Source organism: Vicugna pacos, chromosome 6, assembly GCF_048564905.1.
Source record: "Vicugna pacos chromosome 6, VicPac4, whole genome shotgun sequence".
In the NCBI taxonomy this organism is placed as follows: Eukaryota; Metazoa; Chordata; class Mammalia; order Artiodactyla; family Camelidae; genus Vicugna; species Vicugna pacos.
The window spans coordinates 82,019,990-82,043,540 of NC_132992.1; the positions used below are offsets into that span (position 1 = coordinate 82,019,990).

Genomic DNA, 23,551 nt, shown 5'->3' on the forward strand with positions numbered 1-23,551 from the left:
AACCTGCAAATTATAACATGGTAGGGCTGGGTACCCAGCCCAGTTCTCCCCCAGTGTCTTACGCCGCAAGTCACCATGCTGTAGCCCTTTCTCAGCTCCACCTACCCTCAGTTCTCACCTCTGGGATTTTTACCTTACCCCCTAAGCAACCCTGCTTTTCCCCATCTTGCAGTCTTCTTCAACCACCTAAAACATCCTAACATTATTCTTGGCTCCCACCCTGGGTCTGCCCCTCGGTCATCCTTCACCCCTCTACTTGCTTCTTGAACTCCAGCCTTCTTTCAGGCCCAGCCTGAACTTGCACAAACCCTTCCCCGCTATTATCCATATAAGTACCTTAGACTCACTGCTCTGGTTCAGATTTTCCTCCCTTTGCTGGAGCTGCCACCTTGCTTAAGGCCTTCTCAGTAACTCTCTTCCTGGTGCTTCTGCACCCTTTGGGTCCAGCTCCACACTCCTGCCTGCCCTGACCTGTCTGGTCTTCTCTATCCTCCCACTCTAGGTTCAGCTTTTTGTCTCTCGGGCTATGACCCATCCTAACTTTCGTAGCCCTTAGGGTGTTTTGTTGTTATCCTCAGGTTTCCCTTTAAAATTTAAGTTTGAAAAGATGAGTTGGTTTAAAGAAATACTAAAAGTGGTTCTTGGACATGGCAAAAGTTGTGTAAAAGTAGGAAGTGAACGGTAAATTTGGGAAATACTGGCTTAGACTTGAAGCAGCACGTTAAAGTGTATCTTTCCCTCCACTTTCTCCCAGAGCCCATTCTCAGCTCTGACTCGCAGAGTTGTGCTGAGTCAGCCTTTGGAGCCAAATTGCTCAGGTGTGATCCTTATGAGCTGCAACTTTAAGCTGGTTACTGAGCTTCCTTGTCCTTTCTCACATGTTGAACAGGAGTAATTACAGAGCCTTTGTCCCAAGGCGGTAAGAAATTTAACAGGCTGTGTGGGACTCATCACAGGCTATTATTTTAACATTTTTTTATTGATTTATAATCATTTTACAATGTTGTGTCAAATTCCAGTGTTCAGCACAACTTTTCAGTCATTCATGGACATATACACACTCATTGTCACATTTTTTTCTCTGTGATCACAGGCTATTATTTTAAAACAGACCATGTCACCTCCTTCCCCCCCAAAAAATAAAACCCTTGAGAGTTTCCTCTTGCTAACAAGGTAAAGTACAGACCCCTCTGCATTTTTTATATTATAAAGTCGTGTCTCCTTCCCAGGTCATCTCTTGCCATGCTCTGCCCCTGCAGCCTAAGTGTCTATCACATTTAATTGCTTGTTCCCTGAACCTCGAGGTCCGCCCTCTCTCTGCGCCTTTGTGCTTGCTGCTCAGAACATCATTGCCCCTCTGCCGCCCCCTGGAGCCTTCCCTGACAGCCCAGATTGAATGTAACACTTGGGTGACTGCCCCTGTATCTGTCCCTCCTGCTTTGGATGAGATCTTTCCACATCTGCTAGAAGATTTATAACATTGTGTACGTACCCAGTTTGTCTGCTGTCTAAACTGTGGGCTTCTCAAAATAAAGGACCTGTTCTCTTTGGATCCCCAGGTCATCGTCTGCTTGAGCATGAATGCATCTGTTCGTGGAGGGAGACAGTTTGACCTCGAGGGGAGGTTTAGCTCCAGACAAGGGAAAACAGGACAGATATTTCCTCCTCTCTTTAACTCAAAGTGCAAATTCCCCATATAGAACAGGCAATGCAGGAAACTGCTAAATTACATGATTTCCTTATATGCTCACATTTCAAATCGTACAAAATATAAATTAGTATGTATTTGAGAAGCCTTAAAAAGTCACATTTTTCCCCCCATGAAGCCAATTAGAAAAGATCAGAGTAGCTTCTATAGGGCAAGATAATTTGCCAAGTGGATTAACTAGCTGTGAGGTCCCTAATGAATTATTTTATCCTGGGCCTTCATTTCAAAGAGTGGATTAGATGATCCAAAGATTTCTTTTAGTTTCAATATGCCAAAGTTAATCTTAGCTTAATTCTTAGGGTCTTAGAAATTATATACGAAATCATTTACACCTAGAAGTGGAAACCCCTCCTCACCCTTCATGTGCTATTATAGTCCCAGAAAGCACTCAGTGATAGAAGATGTCACCTAGCCAGTTTACTTTTTCCAGACTTTTTAAAAGCAATAGATGGAGCCAGTAATGACATATCCCAAAGAACAAATCCGTATGTTTAATTCCAAGGTCAGGAAGAAGATGATTTTGAATTGGGGTAAGGAAAGCTTTGCACTAAAGCCAAACTTACTGCCTTGAGAATTGTCTTGCACCAGCATTCAAGTTTTGAGGCGAAAACACCTAGCAGTCCTGGATGCAAGGGTTCTGTACTCACCTAGTTCTTCTAAGATCTTAAAACAGATGAGTTGAGATAGGCCAAGAGGGCAGAATAGAATGATCCTGAGTTCACCTCCCGGGCGCATGAAAATTACAGCTATTTACAGAATGACCATCCATGAAAAAGACCGGAACCTACCAGAAAAGATCTTCCATAACTAAGATATAAAGAAGAAACCACAATGAGACAGGTAGAAGGGGCAGAGATGCAATACAGTCGAGTCCCACACCCCAGGGTCGGCGGCCCACAGCTGGGAGAATAATTACAATTGCAGACATTCTTCCCAAGGGGCAAGGGGTCTGAGCCCCACATCAGGCTCCCCAGCCCAGGGATCCCCAGTCCAGCACGAGGACCCCTGGAAGCAATCCCAATTACAATTGCATCAAAAAGAACAAAATATCTAGAATAAACCTACTTAAGGAGGTAAAGGGCTTGTACTCGGAAAGTTGTAAGACACTGATGAAAGAAATTTAAGATGTAAAGATATACTGTGTTTATCAATTGGAAGAACTAATATTGTTAAAATGACCATATTACCGAAGATAATCTATAGTTTCAATGCAATCTGTATCAAAATACCAATGGCATTTTTCACAGAACTAAAACAAATTGTTAAGTTTATATGATAACTAAAAAGACACCAAATAGCTGAAACTATCTTGAAAAAGAACAGAGCTGGAGGTATCATGCTCCCTGACATCAGACTATACTACAAAGCTACAGTAATCAAAACAGTATGGTATTGGTACACAAAAGACACATAAATCAATTGAACAGCTATTGTAGAGCCCAGAAGTAAATCCATACACTTACGGTCACTTAATCTATGACAAAGGAGGCAAGCCAATATAATAGAGAAAAGACAGTCTCTTCAATAAGTGGTTCTGGGAAAACTGGATAGCTACCTGTAAAAGAATGAAATTAGAACATTCTTTAACACCATATACAAAAATAAACTCAAAATGGATTAAAGACCTAAATTAGGACTGGAGACTCCCAGAAGAAAACACAGTGAAACACTTTCACATAAATCATAGCGATATTTTTTTTTGGACCTGCCTCCTAACGCAAAGGAGACAAAAGCAAAAATGAACAAATAAGACTGAATTAAAAACTTTTGCACAGCAGAGGAAATGATCAACAAAAGGAAAAGGCAACCTACTGAATTTGCCAATGACATGTCCAGTATGGGGTTAATATCCAAAATATATAACCAGTTCATAAAACTCAATATCAAAAAGCAAAAAAACCCAATCATAAAATGGACAGAAGACCTGAACAGACATTTCTCCAGAGAAGACAGTGCATGAAAAGATACATGCACTCCAACATTCATAGCAGGATTATTTACAATTGCCAAGAGATGGAAGCAACCTAAGTGTCCATCAACAGACAAATGTGTAAAGAAGATGTGGGGGGATATATATACAATGGCATACTACTCAGCCATAAAAAAGAGTGGACTCTTGCCATCTGCAGCAACATGAATGGACTTGGAGGATTTTATGCTTAGTGAAATAAGTCAGAGAAAGACAACTATTGCAAATTATGATATCACTTACATGTGGAATCTAAAAAATACAACAAACTAGTAAATATAACAAAAAAAGAAACAGACTCACAGACACTGAGAACAAACTACTGGTTACCAGTGGAGAGAAGGAAGGAAGGAGAGGCAAGAAGGGGCAGGGGAGTAAGAGGTACGAACTACTATGTATAATCTACAAGGATATATTGTGCACACAGGGAATATAGCCAATATTTTGCAATAACTACATATTGAGTACAACCTTTAAAAACTGTGAATCACTGTGTTGTACACCTGAAACTTATACAATATTGTAAATCACCTATACTTCAATTTAAAAAATTAAAATTAAAAAAATTTTAAAAACAAGTGAGTTGACTGTTTTTCCTGTGAGAAAGACTTCTATTGCTGCTGTGATGAGTTTAACAAACTTAGTGGCTTGAAAAAAAATCCATATTTACCAACTTACAGTTCTAGAAGCCAGAAGTCATAAAATGAAGATGTTGCCAAGGCTGAATTCTTCTTGGAGGCTCTAGGGGAGAATCAGTTTCTTCTTCTGGCTTTTGGAGGCTGCCTGCATTCCTTCACTTGTGGGCCCCTCTTCCATCTTCAAGTCCAGCTGTGGAGCATCTTCAAATCTCTCTCTCACAGCTGCTTCCATCATCACATCTCTGCTCACTCTGGCCCTCCTGCCCCCCTCTTAGAAAGACTTAAGTGGTTACTTTGGGTGCACCTGGATAATCCAGAACAATCTTCCCCAATCAAGAACCTTAATTTAATCACTTCTGTAGAGTCCCTTTTGCCAGGTAAGATACTATTCACAACCTCAGAGGATTAGGAAGTGGACACCTTTGGGGGCCCATCAGCCTACTACAATTATAAATACCATTAACCTAATAAAAGTTGCCCAAGTAAAGCTCAGTGCCTATTAACTTTAGCTTGGTTATGTCATGAATCCCAAGTTGTGGTCTATATTGAACATCTGTGGCTTTTTAGTTACTAAAGCAGCAGTGTTCCCACTCCAATGGACATCAGAATCATCCAGAGAACTTGTTAAGGCAGATTCCTGGGCCCCACACCCATAGCTTCTGGTTTGGAATTTGCAGACCTGGGATGTGCTTCAAGAATTTGCATTTTAACAAGTTTCCAGTGTTGCTGTTGCTGGAACAGAAACAACCCCACTAAAACGTGAAGTGGACATTCAACTAGTAACAAATTCTACTATAGGGATGACGGTGTGAGGAGCTCTGCCAACCTGCTGGGACGTACATAAATATTTAATCTTCAAATAGATTAATTGTTCCACAAATTAATGAAGCTGGGTATTTTGGCAAGAAGCATTCTAACTCGTAAATGATTGATTACAATGGAGACGTGTGATGACGGATTGGCAACTACTGAAGGAAATATCTATTGTCTGTACATTATTTAAAATAACCCAGTGGGAAAATAGGACTAATTATATGCCTCTTTGCAATAAGATCCAGAATGAAAAAAAGAGGCAAAACAGCTTTAACTGCACTATTCACACACAAATCATATCTTGCTTCAATATTTATTTTTATGGCAAAAATAGACTGGTTCATATATATTACATTTATTCAAACTCTTTGCCCATTAAATGCACACACTTTTACCAACCAACGACAGTTTAGAAGATTTAAACTCTGCTGATTATATGTTTTTACATTATTGATCATCAGACAGTTGCATGTAAAATTGCTTTTTAAACTAGAAAATACTAGACAACTACGTATACTACCTGATTGCCAACAGGTCGAATTCCCAGTGCATTGCTTGAATGATAGGGAAACTTTCTAAGAAAATGTATTTCATAAAAATTTTCTCCACATGTTTAAGTTTGTTAGGCCTACTAAATCATATTAACCTCTGTTGTAATTTTTATTTAAACAGATTTATCTAGATACTCATTTTTACAGTAAACTTTGCTAAATTTACTATGGATAGGGCTTGGACTGCTTCAATTTTTAACAAAGAAAATGTACAACAAATTCTTTTTGTTGCAGTGTAATTCTTCATCTGAACTAAACAATATCCTTGTAATTCAGAATATCTCCCTCTGTGAAGGACAATAGAGTGAAAACATTGAGGTGTTTTCACATGAAAATATTAAACATTTGCATGATGAAAATCTAAGTGTTTTATATATTAATGTAAAAAAATTACTTGAAAATAATAGTAAAAAGCAAAAATATATTCCACTGGCCCAATGCTAGTCTTTTGAGTAACTGCATCCAAGTTTTTTAAAGATATTTAAAAATATTTTTATTCTTTCCCCTCATTTCCAATGTGTTGCTTAGAAATTGAATACACTGGTAATTGTGTAATAGCGCAATTCTACAACAAGGAATTAAGATGCTTACTTTTAATATGGAATTGAAAACATCTAATGTGGAGAGAATCTAAACTGATACTAACAGAAAATTTTCAAAAACTTTAAGAATCATCCCTGTACAATAACTACTTCACTTCTCCATTGTGCCACAGAACCAGACTATGCGGATAAAACCCATCAGGGCATTACTAATCCAAAAGTTGTCACAAATTATGGTATTTCTCCCTTCTGTGTTTTTCTTTCATCTTTTTGTTTTATGGGCTTAAAGTTCTGCATTATTTAATCTTGTTTTTATTAAGTCTGTTCTAGAAATAAGTTTGTCACTTCTGGAGAATTTTTACTTTTTTTCAGGCTATTTGTTGGACTGAACCAGTATGGTATTATTCCAGTAAAACTACAAAACCACTAGATCCTTTCAGGACACTTAACTCTAAGATTAAATGACAGTTCAATAAATATTACTATAAAATAAGGAACAAAAAATTTCTCTCATTCAATGGTCCATTAATTTCACATAATTTCTAATAAACTTCTGGGGATAAAAAGGTTTGGACAGTCTTTTAGCATTCATGACAGCAATCTGACCTGCGATATTTGCACTTATGAGAAATGAGTGACTGAGCTTATATTTCCCATTTATTTATTCAGTTTTCTTCAGCAGATAAACCAGCAGATAGAGGTGGAAAGCCAGTTAGCGTGAAATCTGTACTAGTCTCATCAATTTACTCAAATACATGAGGGCTGACAGATTCCTGTTCTCGCTCATCCACATAATCCAACCTTCTGAATTTCTTTGGTAGCACAGACCTGCTCCTAAGAGTGAATACCATAGATCTTTTCTTCACCAAGCTTTTCGAGTGTGAATTTAAAGTATACATGCACACTTAAAATGTCGATAGTGACAACCAAAAGAAAATACTTGTTTTGGATACATAGTTTAAAAACCACCTACGAGTTTACTTTAAAACTGCAGATTCAGTACATGGAAGTGTGCACTGCTATAGCCAGTGAGGGTACCTTACATTATAGATTCAAAGCCAAAGCATCATAGAGATTTTAAGTGGTCCTTTTATACAACATATCACAGAGTCATTATTTAATGGAAGTTAAAGAATAATGATCAAAAGATCTACCTAATAAGTAATTTTCAAAAATTTGGAGCAGTATGTCACCCATCCTGTTAGTTCTACAAGTAGTTTAAACAATTATTCCCTTCTTGTCATTCATCTGTACTTATTTGTAATATTAAAGCATAATTAAGTATACAGGTACTATCTTCCTTAAGCCATCAACATACTGAACAAAGTTTAGATTTACTCCAGTTTTAAACTAAGTATTTTAATGTAAACATTTTTGGAAATATTAGCGCAGCCTGGCCCTAACTCACACCCATATGACCTAGAGATACTCTTTACACGGGAGCATGTGCCTGGGAACCGCTGCTTCCTCAGCTGGGTGCTGCAGACCCGATCCATCCTTCTTGGCCCAGGCCCATCATCTGCTTCCCATTGCAGGCCAGTGACCATCCAGAGAGGCAGGAGAGGTAGGAGAGGTGGGGAAATGTACTGCCAATCCGTCCCCCTTCACCCGGCCCCGCCTCACAGGCATTTTCATAGGCAGCATCAACGCTCATGTCACCATACAACCCATTCTGTTCCTTACCCTTCATACGCCACTCAAGTTTCTGAGACAAATGAGGGGACACTCACTTCTGTGTAATTCTCTCTTGAATCCCTGATCGATCTGACCTCCATTGCTTGCTGAGGCCCATTCCCCACTGCCAGGCAGACCCAGACAGAATTTCTTCTCTGCTCTTACCGGCAGGGAGCAGCAGGGAGGAAAGTTGCCGTTGTATTTTCCTAGGAGTACAGATGATGGAGGTTTGACTACCACTGCCTAGCGCTCGGAGCCCCTGTGGTTTAAATGAGCTCCGGGAGCACAAGCCGAGAAAGTTAACACCAACATATGGTAATATTGCCCCTTGTAGGAGGGTAGGATATAGCTCAAGTGATAGAGTGCATGCCTAGCATGCACAAGGTCCTGGGTTCAATCCCTAGTACCTCCTCTAGAGAGAAAGAAAGAAACCTAATTATCTCCCTCCTCAAAAAAAAAAAAAACAACAAAATCCAAAACAAAACAGATATTCCCCCTTGTGAACAACATTCTCAGTCATCTAACATACACTTGGAAATTTTAGAGCATAGTTTTTATTTGGCAACTGCCTATACTATAGAGAAAACTATGCCACTTTAACAATCCAAGGACCTCTTCAGATATCTTCTAAAATCTTCTACCCATCCACCCCCAACATATGCAAACCTTAAATTTCTGGACTTTCCGATTTTCCCTCATTTTCTAAAGTAATTATAGATACTTAGGGTAAACGGAGCCCTTGTCTAGCAGAAAAATGTGAAAAACTCATGTTCTTTCAAGAAATGTTTTTCCAGGCAAATTTCTAATGTGTCTATTCCTGTTTTTGAAATGTCTATCCCTCAGTTTAAAAGGAGAGCCCCCCCTCCAATTTAGATTATTTTAATAAATTTTAAACTGGGAAGAGATGGTTTAGCTTGTTCCACATGAACTCTTGATGGAAAACAAATCCCCTAAGCTTATGTCCAAAAAAGTTCCTTTAAAAAGTCTGGTTTTTAAAATGATTTACAGTAAACAGTAATTCTTTGTATTGTAATATATTCTAAGTTTTGTAAGACATATAATGTGGACATTTATATTTTCTTAATATGGTCAACATTAACTTACCTACCCATTTGAAATGACTGTTCTCTTCTGATGATGAAAGCTTCACAGAAAGGTTGTGCAGGCCATGCTGCCATCACTTGGGCCTACACCGCACACCCTCCTCTGGGTTTCTGCCTAAACCGTGCTCTTTCTGGAAATTCCTAAGGAAGTACAGCCGGTTTTAACCCTGCCAAAACGTTTTGAAGGCTACATTCTAGGGCTTTCTGTATGTTTCACAGTAGATGTTCCAGAAGAAAATAAGTAATAATGACTGCAATTAACATTCCAAATGATATTCTAAAATGAATACTTTCTGTTCTCAAAACAACTAGAATATTTTATCAAAAGATCCCACTCATCAGGAAAGCTGATGCCAGAGATGCCAAAATTGGTCAGTGGAAAACACTGGTTTATAACCTACTTTCTGTGAAAATGTACATTTTGGTAATTTTAATAAGAAATTAAGAGTATCAAGGAACTAAAGGACACGAAAATGCTGAAGCATAGTGGAACTTCAGCAGACAGACATGTCCTCAGTTCAGACACGGTGAGCCCGTGAGACCTCAGCGTTCTACAGTTCGCTCTTAAAAATCACAAGACTTCAAAGTCCAGTAATGTAGATTCATTTTTATTCAGAAATACTTTCAAATTCACTAACTGTTAATTAAAAGTTTAAAAATTCGAAAGGGACACCAAAAATTACATGGGTTTTAGAAGCTATGTCAAACATGCGAGTTTTAAGAGTGACGTTTATACAGTGTAACTTAGACCTCATAAGTAATTCTCTTATAATCAAATTATTACAACAGAAACACAAACATACCATATATTACTCTTTAGATTTTTGTTTTACAATATGTTCTTGTCAATGGGACACTTCAAAATGTTTCAATCTGACAGAAAAGCATTTTTAAAAAACATACCATGGAAGAAAAAAGCCTCAGAAACACTCCTGTCCTTTATATGGTGTGGAGGTGGGAAATATTAGAATAAAAAACTTATTCCCTTCTTCTGGGATGCTCTTTCTGAATATTTACACTTGGGTCTATTGTCCTTTATAAACAATTTTAGATTTAAAATGAATGCTTTGTTCCCAAGTGAGAAGCATGCCCACTTTCAATATCCATTTTCATTAACATCTTCTGAATTTTCCTCTTAAATGGCTGTGTCTGGATCAGAGTTAGCCGACATACACTGTTTAAAAGAAATCCTGTTCTCACAGCCAACAACACACACTTAACGGTGACAAGAATGAGTTAAACCACTTTAAGAGTTAACTTGGGAACCAGAATTGTCCCTAGGATACTGTGAACTGGGGAAATGGCCCTGAACTTGACATTTTGGAAGCTCTGCATTTTGGAGAAGCAGCCTCAAGAAGGAAGAGGAAAGAGAAAGCTCCTCAGCGAAACGGACCTGTCGGTCCGTCCTCGCCCCTGCAGTGACCACGGGGACAAGGCCACCCCAGCCTGGGCTCCAAGCGACACCCCCCTTTAATTCATCCTGGTCCTGCCCATGGGGATGGGCCTAAATGGGAGCAGCAAGGGGCTAAAACAGACCTGGGGGGAAGTCAGGGGATTAAGGAGCGAAAATTCCAGTACCTCTTGAATACCACAGCTACCTCTGGTGACCCCGCAAGTCTGGGCTGCGGTTCTAGGAGACGAGGTGAGCTATTACTAACTCTTCCCTTCTTTCAACCAAAAGAAAACAAAGCCTGGTCAAGGCTTCTTTTAATGATAATATAAACCTGATTTGTTAAAAAAAAAAAAAAAAGAAGAAGAAGAAGAAGAAGAGAGGTGTAGATGGAAGAACTTCAAGGACACAGAGTGAGTCGTTGCCAGTGACGGGTCCTGAACTTCCCGGGAATACCTACCTCTGAGGGGGTCAGCCCCCAGACTCTTCCCAAGCCCCTGCTCTCCATCCCAGAGTCTCAGTCTGAGTATAGATAATACTGCATTTTTGTAAAGACGAAGGCAACTTGCATTTACCATCTTGCATTTGCACGGCACTTACTCCCGCCCGAGTCATCCTACATACACTTACTCATCTCTTCCAAGACACCTTCAACATGTCTGCTGTTACTGTTTCATCTATAAAGCAATATAACATTAAAAACTCAGGTTTGTTGTTTTCAAAAAAAAGTGCTTAAAACCATCTTATGCAATTATTTTTCACTTCATTTTCAACCAATAAAATCAAACTCATTTGGGTTTACGAATAATACTGAAAAACAATAGTGAATCTGATTATTCTCATACATTTTAAATAATGTGCCTTCATTCCCAGCTTTAACTTACATTAACTGTCTCATTTCAGTACCTTAATAAGTTGAACTCTTATTTGGAAAATATAGAAGGTACAAATATATAGAATTTTTAGGATAAAAAAATTTTCTGAATATAAAAATGTTTTCTATGTTTCAAAATAACACTTTTAGATTATTCTTATAGTTTTGGGTTTGGTAACTAAACTGTTACGTACCCAAGACTTTTTTCAAAACAATGAAATATAATAACATGGTTTTAAATACAAAGTTATATAGGAACCACTCATATCTGTGGATCATCACCACAGAAAGCTCAGTTTCTGGACAAGAAAACCCCAAATATTTTAGTCATAAAATAAAATTTCATTATCAAAAATTAGTTTATGATAGAAACCTATATGACTTAATGATTGCCAGAATTGCCCAGCGTAGCTTCTGTGAAATAAGAGAATTATCTAGAAAATACAATCGCCAAAAGTGTGCAAGTACTGCAGACTGGACCAGACTGGAGCAGGCAATGCCCTCGAAACCAAGTCCTTCTTCTCCGGCTTCTTCCCCAGGTAAACCCCCTCCTCAGCCTCGCGCTCTGCAGACTTCCTTCTGCACCGTCACTTACGTCCCGAGTAGCGCTCTGCGTGGGTTGAGTGTCGAGGAGAAAGCATGAGTTAGGCAAGCACTTTAGCTGTAAACGCTTCACATGATCAGGTCCCCCGGAGGAAGCTGTGGGAGCTTATATGAGCCTTGAGCTTTTCAGGAACTGAATGAGAACTCGGTAGACGAACGTGTACTGGCAGAGGGTCTGCACCATCATCATTCTCTGCTGCCTCAGCGTGTCCAGCACCCGTGGGATGTCCAGCACCTAAATCGAGAGAAGCAGCGATAAGAGCAGGGGGCTCCCTGGAGAGAGAGGGGTGGGGAGCGGGTGTCCGAGCAGAAATCTGGCTGCAGACAGTCTCTTTTCTACCTCGGCATCTTCTATAATGAGTCCCGAGGACATTTGTTCAGAAAGAGCTGTTAGGCCACTAGGTCCCTCTCTTTCCCAGCCGGCGCCCCGCCCACCTCTCCCCTCACCCACAGAGGGAACAAGCACCTCGTTGTGCTCCAGACAGGCAATCATGATCTCCGACAAGATGACCACGCCGGTCCGCCCCACGCCAGCACTGCAGTGGACCAGCAACGGAGGGTTGGGGCTTTTGGGCTCACTCGTACTATTTGTGTGGCGTCGAACAGACTGGATCTCCTCCAGGTACGCTGTGAGACATCAGCGAAATTGGAAAATACAGAGGGATTAAGGCCTATCAAATTAACAGTTTTCAGATTACCTCCACTGACTGAGGAGACTCCAGGTACAGAGCACCGGGTGCCGATTAACCAGCCCCAGATGTTAACTGACAGTGTGACCGCGGGCAAGTCTCTGACTGCCCGGGCTTCCCTTTCCTCGTCTACAAAACAAAACAGAGGAGAAAGCCCCTAAGAGTCAGTTATGGCACCCTGCTCACTACCAAGTCATACTTTAAAATCTCTTCTGTGAAGCATCCCTTAAACACTTAAAATTTTTATTTTAAAACAAGCCCAAAGCTTATGTGGGACAAAAGAAAGGAAATGTTTCAGGAACCTAAGTCTTCCTCTCTGTGGCAGAGGCTGTGCTGGGAATGAAGATACTTACATAAAAATCCCTTGAGGTCCTCTGGACAGCCATGCTCGGGCCAGTCTGTGTACTGGAGGTGCCAAACTGTCCTCTCCTGCCCCGTGAGAAGGTGCTTCATCTTCAGGCCCGTGGTGGCGTAGCAGCCGGAGTCTGTGCGGAACCGGGTGGTGATCTTAAACCTGCCGTAGGTGACGGTGTTGTGCCTGGAGCCAAGGCGTGGCCAGTAGCGAAAGCTCTTCTCCCTCCCACCCTCCTGTGAAAGACAAGTCCGGTCAAAACACAAGATCCAGCAAAGGATGCCCTTTCACGGACAGCATGCCTGAAATTCAGAGCCCTACTCTGCCTTTTTCTCTAAAGGTCAGGATTCCACATGATCAACATTAACTGTTCTTCCGAGGCCAAGAAAATCAATTAAGAGAAATGAGTGCCTACCTCTTCTGCTGTCACCATTGCTATAATCGCAATTCCCTGTTCCCACACCATCTGCCAAAAATCCTGACAGGTGTTTTGTAGTGGCCCCTGAGTGGCAATATAATCCCATTCAATTCCACTGACAGAGACCTGAAATTAGAAAAGGTGTTAAAAAAATTATTATGTGTATAATACACATGTGTACATTTGTTCATGGTAATACTAAAAAAGAGAACTGAACTATTCAGCAGAAGAAAGAAAGGCTTTTTATCTTATTTTTTTTCCATTACGGACACCTTTATATATGTGTGCACTATGAATTCACATCGTATCTATGCGACCTGGGGCCATCTCCTTACCCTCTCCGAACCTCAGTTCTCACCTCTACAGTAAAAATACCACCTACCCTCAAGCTGTCTGGGTTGAGCGAGTCAATACGTGCGGTGCCTTGCACGTGGCAGGTCCTCAGTAAGTGGTTGTTACTGCTGTTAGGGTTCTTCTTCTTGCAAAAATGGCATCAACATCACTGCACCCCAAATTTCAAACACAATTTTCCCTCATGAAATACTAAACACACTAGAAAAAGCATCAGCAACTTAGCCAAAACCTAAGTTAAATGTCGGATTTCTAGGGAAGAAAAGAAAAATCTTCCTGCCTGAGGTAGTCTCACCACTGAACTGACGGTCAGGGTCACCCTCCATAACGATGCTAAGTTTCCACTTGAAATTTAACCTCCTTGAGAACAGTCCAGTGTAATAATTACAGGATGGGTCACCAGGGAATCTGGGTTAAATCTCGGCTCCCCTGCTAGTGAGTGACGACAGTAACCGCCCTGTGAGTGTAAACCCTGCCACCCACGCCCCCATGGAGGGCTGCAGCTTGAGTCCCCCCCATCCTCCACTGGGCTCGCTGTGGGTGGTGCCAGTTCCCACCACAAACAGGAACCAGGGAGGAAGGGTCTGAAGGGGAGCCTAAGGGGGACATGTCGGAATTTCTTTATTTATTCAGCGATAAGTACACCAAGGTCCCACACCGGTAAGTGGTCAGTCCAGGAATTCTGAAGTCAGACTCTTTCCACTGCTCTCCAGGCTGCCTCTGAAGATGTGAAATAACACGACAGAACTGCATTATTCAACTCTTATCCACCCAGTCATGAGAGACGGGATAAGCTATCCCAAAGAAGTGCTCGGTTTTAAACAAATGACGTCCAGGTGCATAGACTCCTAAGGACCGTGAAGGGCTCGGCACTCACAGGCAGACAGCTGGCCCTCCAGTCTCAAGTGTGGAATGCTCTCAGTCAAACACCACTGGCAAACGAAGTAAAATGTGGGAAAGAAGAAAAATAACACCTGACCACAGACACTGACTCATTCACTATAAGGAAATTTCTTCTTCCCAAAATAATGACCTGAATCTCCAGCTGGCATGAACAGAGAGTATGATGATGGAGAAGACAGAGCATCTGGCTTTTCTCACCTTCCTGCTGTGAACCATCACTTCTCCCATTTTAATGGATATAACGTTACCACAGTTAAATTATACTGTTTCCAGGGGGAAAGCGGCAGTGCTTCTTTGAAGAATAAATGATTTTTGAAAATGATTAAGAGTGTAAAGGGGGAGGGTACAGCTCAGTGGCAGAGTGTGTGCTTACTTAGTACCTCCACTGAAAAAATAAAATAAAAAATAAATTAAAAAAAAGATTAAGAGACTATGCAAAGATGGCACCACCGTAAGGAAAAGCTTTGGTGAACACCATCAGAAAACCCAGACACTTCTGTCACGTAAAAACACATGTAGGTATGTGAAAAGGAAAAAGCAGCAATTCAGCTGCTCTTGAGAGCACTTAAGAGCTAGAAAGAGGTCTTCAGATTTAGAGGAACAAAGTTCTGAAGTCAGGCAAGTAAGTGGTCCTGGAGTCCTGGTAACAATGCCGGGGTGGGGGAGGGGAGTTCACCACGTGGAGGAACAAACGTGACACCGGCTCTGTTGGCAAACACTTTCTATCCAGCCCTGGCGTGTGTATTTCCCAGCTTATAATACATAGTTTATCAAGATGGTTCAAAACCAGGGTGCTTTTAGAATACAGACATGAATACAATTCTTACCATTCTTGTAATCTAAATGGAAACTTCCCAGCCTGGGTACCACTCTAAACACTCCCCTCACCTTAATATGCGATGCATTGATGTAGCCGGTATTGTTTTCTTTGGTTGGGACCAGCTCCACTCTGGCATCGTCATAGGGAAGGACATCTTGGAACCGATTTCTCTCCGCATTTTCAGGGAGTCGTGCTGTTGAGCACTCCCCATCAACTAGCCGTTTTTTAAGAATTCTTTCATATTCTGTGAATACCATCCCCTGTTCTAACCGCTGTTCCAGTATTTTACACTGAAAAACAGAATGTGGGGAATAATGTGAATATTGTCCCATGCCACAGCTGCATTTTGATTGTACATCTGAAATCTTATTTTCTGCTTCAAGTCTAACATTATCTAATATTGAAAATTCTAGATGAAATCACAGTTGAATTTAAAAAGCCAAAACAATAAAAGAACAAATGAAATAGCCTTATTGGTGAGAAATACAATGCAAAGTTCTGTTATAATTAGCCTAAAACAATTCATTGAATTCATTTCCTCTAAATCTACAGTCAATTCTGTGACCCCTTAAGAACAAAAAATTCTCCTGGAGAACAGTAAGTCCTAGAGTAGTATAACCAATTTCAACCTCTATGAATAAATGCTTCAATTTTATAGTATGATGTATAAAAAACTGAAAACAGTAGTCAATATTGGTACTATCTCCAGGGTCCAAGTGTAAGTTAATTTTTGCTTAGCATAATTCATGCCCATCTGATTTTGGTATAACAGAGTCTCATAGCAAATACATCTCGGTCACAAGGAAAGTTTTGAAAAATTCAGTAACTGTTCACTGTTGAGATAAGTTTTCTACATAATGCAAGGAGTCGATGTCTGCCTTCTCTCCTGTGTGTGTGTGCATGCTCATCTGTGTTTGCAGATTTCCTCCAACTTTCAGGACATCAAAAATCAAGCCTGCCATAGACAGCCAGAAGAAGGTCAAGAACAACATTCAGAAACAAACAGACCAAAGTCATCATTTAGTCTGAAATTATCTATGAAGATGTTAGCTAGAAATTCACCCCCACTCTGAAGTCCAGATTACAAAAGTGCTGACACTCATCTGTGATTATCAAATGTGTCAGAAATTCAGTAAAAGCCCCAGAAGGTAGCTGTGCATCACTGCGCCCAGGCCTGGCTCTGGCACGTACCCTCTCGTCGTTCGTGGCTCTGGCAGGCATGTCCTTCCCTTCATCAGGCAGAGGTAGCCGGGACAAGGAGAGTCCATTTAGGGCAGCCAGCTTGAGAGGACCCACTTTTTTTGCATCTACTCGGCTCTTTTTCATTCCCTATAAAAATATTTATAGAGATAGATTAAATATACATAAACACAATCCCTCTGAAAAGAAATTTCAATCGACTGACGACAGGAAACAAAGAGAGGGAGGCCTCTCCTAAACCAGTCACCACAGGAGAGATACTCCTTCACACACACACACATACACACGCACAGTTGTTTAATATTAGGAGGAAGACATTCCTTTTAAGGCCAAAGCCCTGATAAATCTTCCAGATACAAGGTTGTGAAATGCAACTGGTTTCAGGGCTCCGCTGTAATGAAGGGTGAGGCTCCCAGCAGACAGCATTCTTTCACAGAACTCCCAAACATCAAACCACGACACACACAAAACCATGAGCTGCAGTCCACAGAAAGGGTTTAAAAGTGGTCACCTGATAGTAATAAGCTTTTATAATTTTTTAAAAGTACAAATTATTTAAATCATTCTGAAAAAATTGTTTTCTGTGGTGGCTCTATTCCCTTGCAGACTTGTGTGACCTGGGTTAGATCGCCGCACCTCTCAGAACCACACATTTTCAAATGAGGAAAACAGCAGGGCTGAAATCTCCATCACTACACCAGGAGGAGAGGGGATAAGACGGCATCGTCAGAACCCTGCCTCGGAAAACTGGTGTTTCCTAAGTTGTTACTAAAGCCAATGATTTTCCCCCCTAAGGCAAACAAGCCCAAGAATGCCAAGTCTCCCTCCACAGTCTACACCTCCTTGGAAGCTATAATAATTATAATGACCTATTATAATTATAAGCATTTATAATAATTATAAATGGTTTTCTCAGTTCTGTCTCATAAATGAAATCAACTTTACTCCAGCTTTTTCAGCCTGGGAGGGAGAGAGAGAGGCACAGAGACTAAAAGATTCATGATTCTCATGTGTGCACAAAACTGGTGAATGTTTAACACTGGGCTTTGCGGCAGGGAGGCGAGGAGTTGTGTGAAGTTTGCCAGATTCTGCCGTGCAAACAGTCTCACCACGGCTAACTTTCATCTGCCCATTTATTATCAACCAGCTCACGAGACACTGAAAATTGAACAGTCAGCTCCTGCCAGCCAGTAGAGGTGGCCCCAGCACTTCCTGGCCTAAAAATGACTCACGATGCCCCAGCAAAGAAATGCTGGATGAAGCTGACTGGTTGTTAAGGTCAGTTCTAAAGGTACTTAAAGAAAGGGGCATAGTGTCAAAACTCACTTCAAATACCCCTTATTTAGCCCTTAGCGTGCAAAGACATGGTCTTAAATGTACAACTCGTACAATGATTTCTTCAGTGAGAACCACCACACAAGACTAAGGGTGAAACAAAAACTCTTTATGTAGACAGACAAGCACTCAAACCAGTCCACCTTTTTCAGATAGCAATCAAGTCCCTGGAGGTGGAGATGGGTGGAGAATTCTTAAATGTTCCTGCTTATCTGTAATTTATTTCACTGTTTTAGTATGAAACCTCTAAAACCATAATTCACATTAGTATAATCGCTGGCTGTAACAATTAAAACAATGGCCTCCAAGTTACTCTGAAGGGGGCCAGAAGGTTTAGCATGGGGTTGGGCTCTTCATCTCTTGGGAAGTCAGTCAGCTAAATGTATGATGCAATCTCACAGTAATAAGTTAAACTTGACTAAGCACTTTCTACGTGCCAGGATCTCACTTGATTCCCCCAGCAACTCTCTGCGGTCATCTCATTTACAAATGAGAAGACCAGTCAGAGAGTAAGTAGTTGGCCCAAAGTCACACAGCTGCCTCTTTATACACAGTAATCGGGGTTAAAACAATAAAAACTTTGCATTAAAATCAGTTATGCAGTATCATAGAATTCAGAAAGCACCTTTTACGCCTGACCTTATGTGGGACCTAACACAGTGCCACAGTAGGCAGAGGAGGGGTGACCATCCCGTGGTACAGATGGAGAAGCTGAGGTTCTGGTGCGTGAAGGACCCAGCCCACTGGCAGAGAACGAATGGATGGCAGTGCTGAGACTCAGACCCAGGTTTCCCCAGGCCAGAGCCGCCACTCACAGTCTTCAAGTAAGGAGATCCCTTATGCCAAAAGAGGGGCAGCAGCATGGTCCAATCACATAACCTAATACTGTAGGTCTTAAAGGTCAATGAAGGAGACATTTTGTATTTTTAGAGAACCAGACTGATCAAAGTCCTCAGATCTAGCAGAACTTGCTAGGCCCATTCAAAACTACAGGGACAACAGGCTTGAACACTAAACTCTACTCAAAGCAAGTATCATCTGGGGAAGAGACCCAGGTCACATAAAAACGATGGACAGTTCTTGCTGTAATTAGGGAAGAGTGTTAACAATGAGAGGGTCCCGCCAGCTAGCTCAGGACAGAGTTACTTTGGAAGACACACCTACATCTTGTCCCCAGCCTGAATCATTGATTGTGAGCCCATCCCCTCCGCTGCAGCGGACCTGAGACATTGGCCTTCACTCTTCAGGCAGATGAGTAAGAGTGTATTCCCAAGAAAAATTAAAAATAAACTTACAATTCAAATCCATTAGAAGAAAATACATTTAAATCCATGGCACTGCTGTATGTAGTTTTACTCTACCTGTACTGATCTATTTCAGAAGCACTATGATACTGTGTGACTTTTTCTCCTGCTTATGAAGATGTTTACAGCATCCTAGAGGAGCTACACTGGGCCAGAACCACACTTTCCATGGGCCCTCAAGTCTGGATATGCCGACCAGCAGAGATGGGGGAGGAGTCCTAGCTGCCGGGTCCCTGGGAGCAGCGCGGGACAGAATGGATAGGCTACTTAACCGCTTTCGCTTGGCCGGAGCCCAGAACACAGGGAATGGAGGCCTGGACAAGGAGGAGCCGGACTCCAGAGGGGTGCAGCAAGAGGACTCAGAGTGGGCACGGTGACATGGCAAGGCCCAAACGCCGGGGCAAAGCTGAGGGACCCAAAGTTCAAGGGCTTCCGTGGAAAGACACAACAGCAAAGCTCAGACAAGCAATTATTACTTAATAAAATATACCTTAATGTGGAACAGTGTAGAAGACAGGAGAACAGGTTGCAGAGATAAATATGGGTTTAAAATTCCAGTTCAGTCACTCACTAGCTGTGTGACCTTGGAAAAGTTACTTACTATCTCAGAGTCTATTTCCTCATCTGTAGGAACAATAAGCCTGTTGTAAACTGTACGTGGTAAAGCAGACAGCGTGCTCAGTAAACGCCCTGGGAATGGCAGCTAGAGATGATGCTAAGCTCTACATTTTGCTTCAAGTAGGTAGGAAGTGCTTAAATCATGGTTATTTATCATGCTGAATGTTAAGGAGCTGCATTTTCTACAAGGGGCCTTCCCCAGGTTCTCAGTTCACTTAATCTCTCTTTTAAACAGACCTGCAGCTCTCGGGTTTTGTGTCTTGGTGACGTGCTCCCTTCCCAGCTCCAGAATCACTCTCCAGCCTTCAGCGATCACAGCCGAGCATCCAGGCTGCACCCGCAGGGACTGCAACTAAGGAACACACTAGGGACACTTCCAGCATGTGTCCCTCAGACCTCACAGGAGCAACTGAGCAAGAGCAGCCCTGGGCCCTACACCCCCACAGCAGGGTACTTCCACGAGTGGCTTACAAAGCAATCTCGGCTGAAATCATGAAATCTTAACTTCCTTTTCCCTAATGTTGCATTATTAAAACATCCCATGTGCCCTTTCTGGTCCTTTCCACATAGCCTCTTAGGTTTACCTTCTGCTTCATCTAAGTTATTCATTTCTAGCAAAACCACCAGAATCTGAATCAGTCCCCATTATTTCCAGAGATAATCAAACTCAAAAGTGTTCCAAAATAAGACAAAAATAGGGTAAAATGTGTATGGAGGGGGGTGGAAAAAGTTAAAAGAAAAAAAAGCTGAAAAACATCAGAAGTGATGAGTCAAAGAAAAGACGGCTAGAGCGCAGAAGGCGGTGAGGAAAGCCAGGTGTAAAGGGCACTATTCTCGGTCGGGTGAGGGCCCCTGGCACCCTGGACGGCTCACCCCTAACGGCGGAAGTCCTTCCACGATGTTCTTCTTTCCCGAGAGGAGATCTGACACCGGCCTTTTCTTCAGAGAGTCCCTCCTGGCGCGGTACCTCCCGGACGTGGTGAGGTCGGACTCGGACATGGACGGTGTCAGCAGCCCGTCCCTCCTGGGCCGCTGGGCCTCAGCCAGCATGTGAATCGGGCTGCCGTCCCTCCCCCTCTTCTCCGCCTCCGTGACGTGGGACTTGGGCTCGAGGATGTGCAGAGGGCCGGCCCCCGGGGAGACGGAGGCGCAGGGGCAGCCGAGCTGTGCTTCCTGGGAGTAGCTGCCCCGGGACTCCCGCGCGTGGGGAGAGAGCTGCGCCCCGGCTCCGGGTTCCTCTTCAAAGTCCTCCTCCTCCTCGCTGCTGTGTATCAGCATGGTGGCGTCTGAAAGAGACTTTCTGTGACCGTATCTCAGGCTTTCCTGCTCGTCCGCCTCGTCTCGCTTCATTCTCTCCAGGACGACGTTTGGCTGGGAGCCCGCCAACACAGCCCGCGGCGCCACATCCGCCGCCGAAGCCGACATGGTCCTCTCCTTCAGCCTCATACCTTCAAAGCTGTGCGTCAGCCCCGCGATCTCGATGCTGTTCCTCTTCTGCAGCTGGGCGTGCCGCGCCGCCGTGAGGGGCTCGCTGACCTCCTGCAGGGAATGGGCCACCGGCAGGCTGTCCTCCTGGAACGTCTGCACCGAGTGGTGGACGCGCCTGGTGATGAGATCCGGGTTGCTGCTGCTGATGTACAGGTGGCGGGACAGGTCGGGGGTGCTGTTGGCGGGCCTCGGGTAGGGGTAGGGGGGCGGCGGGCGGTACACCTGCGTTCTCATGATGTTCGGCGCTGGGTAGTCCTGGGCCTGGAGCTGCACGTTGGTCAGCTCGGGCACGCTGACGGCGCCCACCACCGGCCGCCTCTCTGCGGGGTAGGGGTAGGGGCACTGGCTGTGGAAACTGTAGTTGAGATTGAACGGGTAGTGGGCCGACTGGGGAGACATAAAGTGGGCGTGCTCCCGAATTTCAGGCTGGCTGTAGACCAGGGCATCCGGCCTGCTGTAGGCGTACGAGCTGCCGATGTTGAGGTTCCGCAGCGAGCGGCTGTGCCTCTCGGCAGGCGCCGCGCCCCGGTGCAGCTGCTTCATCACCGTCTCGTAGTCCGGGGTCGGGCGGTAGGACGGCGGGATCAGGGCGCTGTGCCGGTGCGACGGCACGTAGTCCGGCCTCATGACGTCGCTCCCGGTGATACTTGGGTTCGAGGACATGGGCGACGGCTGCAAGTAGGGCTGAGGGTTATTTAAGGAGCTGGTGCTGTGTGCGCTGTAGACGCTGCCATTCCGGATGCGACCACTAAGGTCAACCTGGGCGCGATCCAGACTTGTCTGAGAGTGGCAGTAGTATCCGTTCTGGTTGGTCACAAAGAGGTTGTCTGGGGGGGAAACATTTAAAATGCATTTTAAAATGAGATTTGTTAGATGTATTAAATTGGACCAATTACTCTATAGACAAATATTGAGACAGGCCCCAGGCGCTGATGACATTCTCAACATAGCTGATGAAACTCCAAGCTGCAATGACTCGGCTTTACCTACACCACTCTGAACAACCCTGGGCACATCCTTTCTGGGAACCCTGGCCTTCTTGTCTATAGAAGGGGATGGCTTTGCCTACGCTAAGGGCGGTGTTCAAGATTTGATACCCAGTAAAGATGAGTCAAATTTAAGTCCAATATTAAGAGTACAATTGTACCACAAAATATTGTCTTTTTCTGAAAGTCAAAAACATGTGCTTCACTAGAGACACAAAGCAGACTTTCTGGAACAACAGGGAGCTACAGGCAGAGACACGTGTTTAAGGAATTGGGTCTCTGACTTGGCCTTCCCTCCCTCCTGGGGATGCAGCTGGGCTGATGCTGAGCTAGTTCAAGCACCAACTGTCTGTATACATTTTCCTTAAATGAAACTCTAGGTTGGTCGTATAGGTTCTTCCAAATGAAGATAAAAGAGCGATAGTTCAGCCGGATTTGAGCCTATGCAGGCCCAGTAGGGTCACCAGTAGCTCTAGACCTCACTAGGGGCCAGTAGCCAAGAAGACCATGCTAAGACAGCCACGCCTGCTCCTGCTCCGGCCCCCACACCTCAGTAAGACGGGGGGTCCACAGCTAGCAGAATCGGGAGCCTAATCTAACCCGCAGTGGTTGTGTGTGTGCCCCTGCTCCGGGCTGGAGGGAGGCACGTTTCTTCTGTCCAATCTGCAGTTCACCTGAAAAATTAATGAGGGTGATTTCTAACGCTTCAATGGAAAGCAGCCGTCAAGATCATCAGAGAATTGCTGTTGAAAAGCATTCTTTTTGTGATTCAAAAGCCCCATGATGGTTTAAGTGACAACTGATTATCGAAGTTAATATACCACAGTCTCATGTGTGGACTTCACTCTCGTGGCACACACCGCCACAAAGAGGGAGGCCTCCAGTGCATCACTGTGTTCCTCCTGTGGGGACACGATGCTTCCTCGTCCCCATCCATTTCTTGTGTCCGGAACACTCTGCAATCTCCGAGTCTATGGAGCCCCCTCTCCTCACTGCTGTCACAGCTCAGCCTTACTCAAGCCCGTCTTGACTAGCATTATACCCGCCTACCTGGCCTCCCTGCCTCCAGGCTTCTCTGTGCGTCCCGCAGACCATCCATCTGTGAGCCTGCTTGTGTAAAAGACCATGCTGAGAACTAACGGAGGGTGGGGAGGATGACTGGAATCCGGACAAATAAAAAGGGAAAGGTATGTACCCTAATACCATAATCCAAAGAAGCTGT

General features: G+C 43.3%; 1 protein-coding gene across 2 annotated transcripts in view; it reads right to left on the reverse strand.

Annotated features, from left to right (window-relative positions):
* Positions 1–9,585: 9,585 nt before the first annotated feature.
* PTPN21 (protein tyrosine phosphatase non-receptor type 21) overlaps positions 9,586–23,551 on the reverse strand; it is a 63,297-nt gene continuing 49,331 nt past the window's right edge. For both annotated transcript variants that reach the window (XM_006208176.4, XM_072963552.1), the window contains exons 13-19: positions 20,729–22,170; positions 16,590–16,727; positions 15,467–15,688; positions 13,322–13,450; positions 12,908–13,142; positions 12,332–12,492; positions 9,586–12,100 (exon numbers count right to left, since the gene is read on the reverse strand). In XM_006208176.4, the coding sequence (XP_006208238.1) occupies positions 11,972–12,100; positions 12,332–12,492; positions 12,908–13,142; positions 13,322–13,450; positions 15,467–15,688; positions 16,590–16,727; positions 20,729–22,170 (2,456 nt within the window). In that variant the 3' untranslated portion in view covers positions 9,586–11,971. The remainder of the gene's footprint in view (positions 12,101–12,331; positions 12,493–12,907; positions 13,143–13,321; positions 13,451–15,466; positions 15,689–16,589; positions 16,728–20,728; positions 22,171–23,551) is intronic.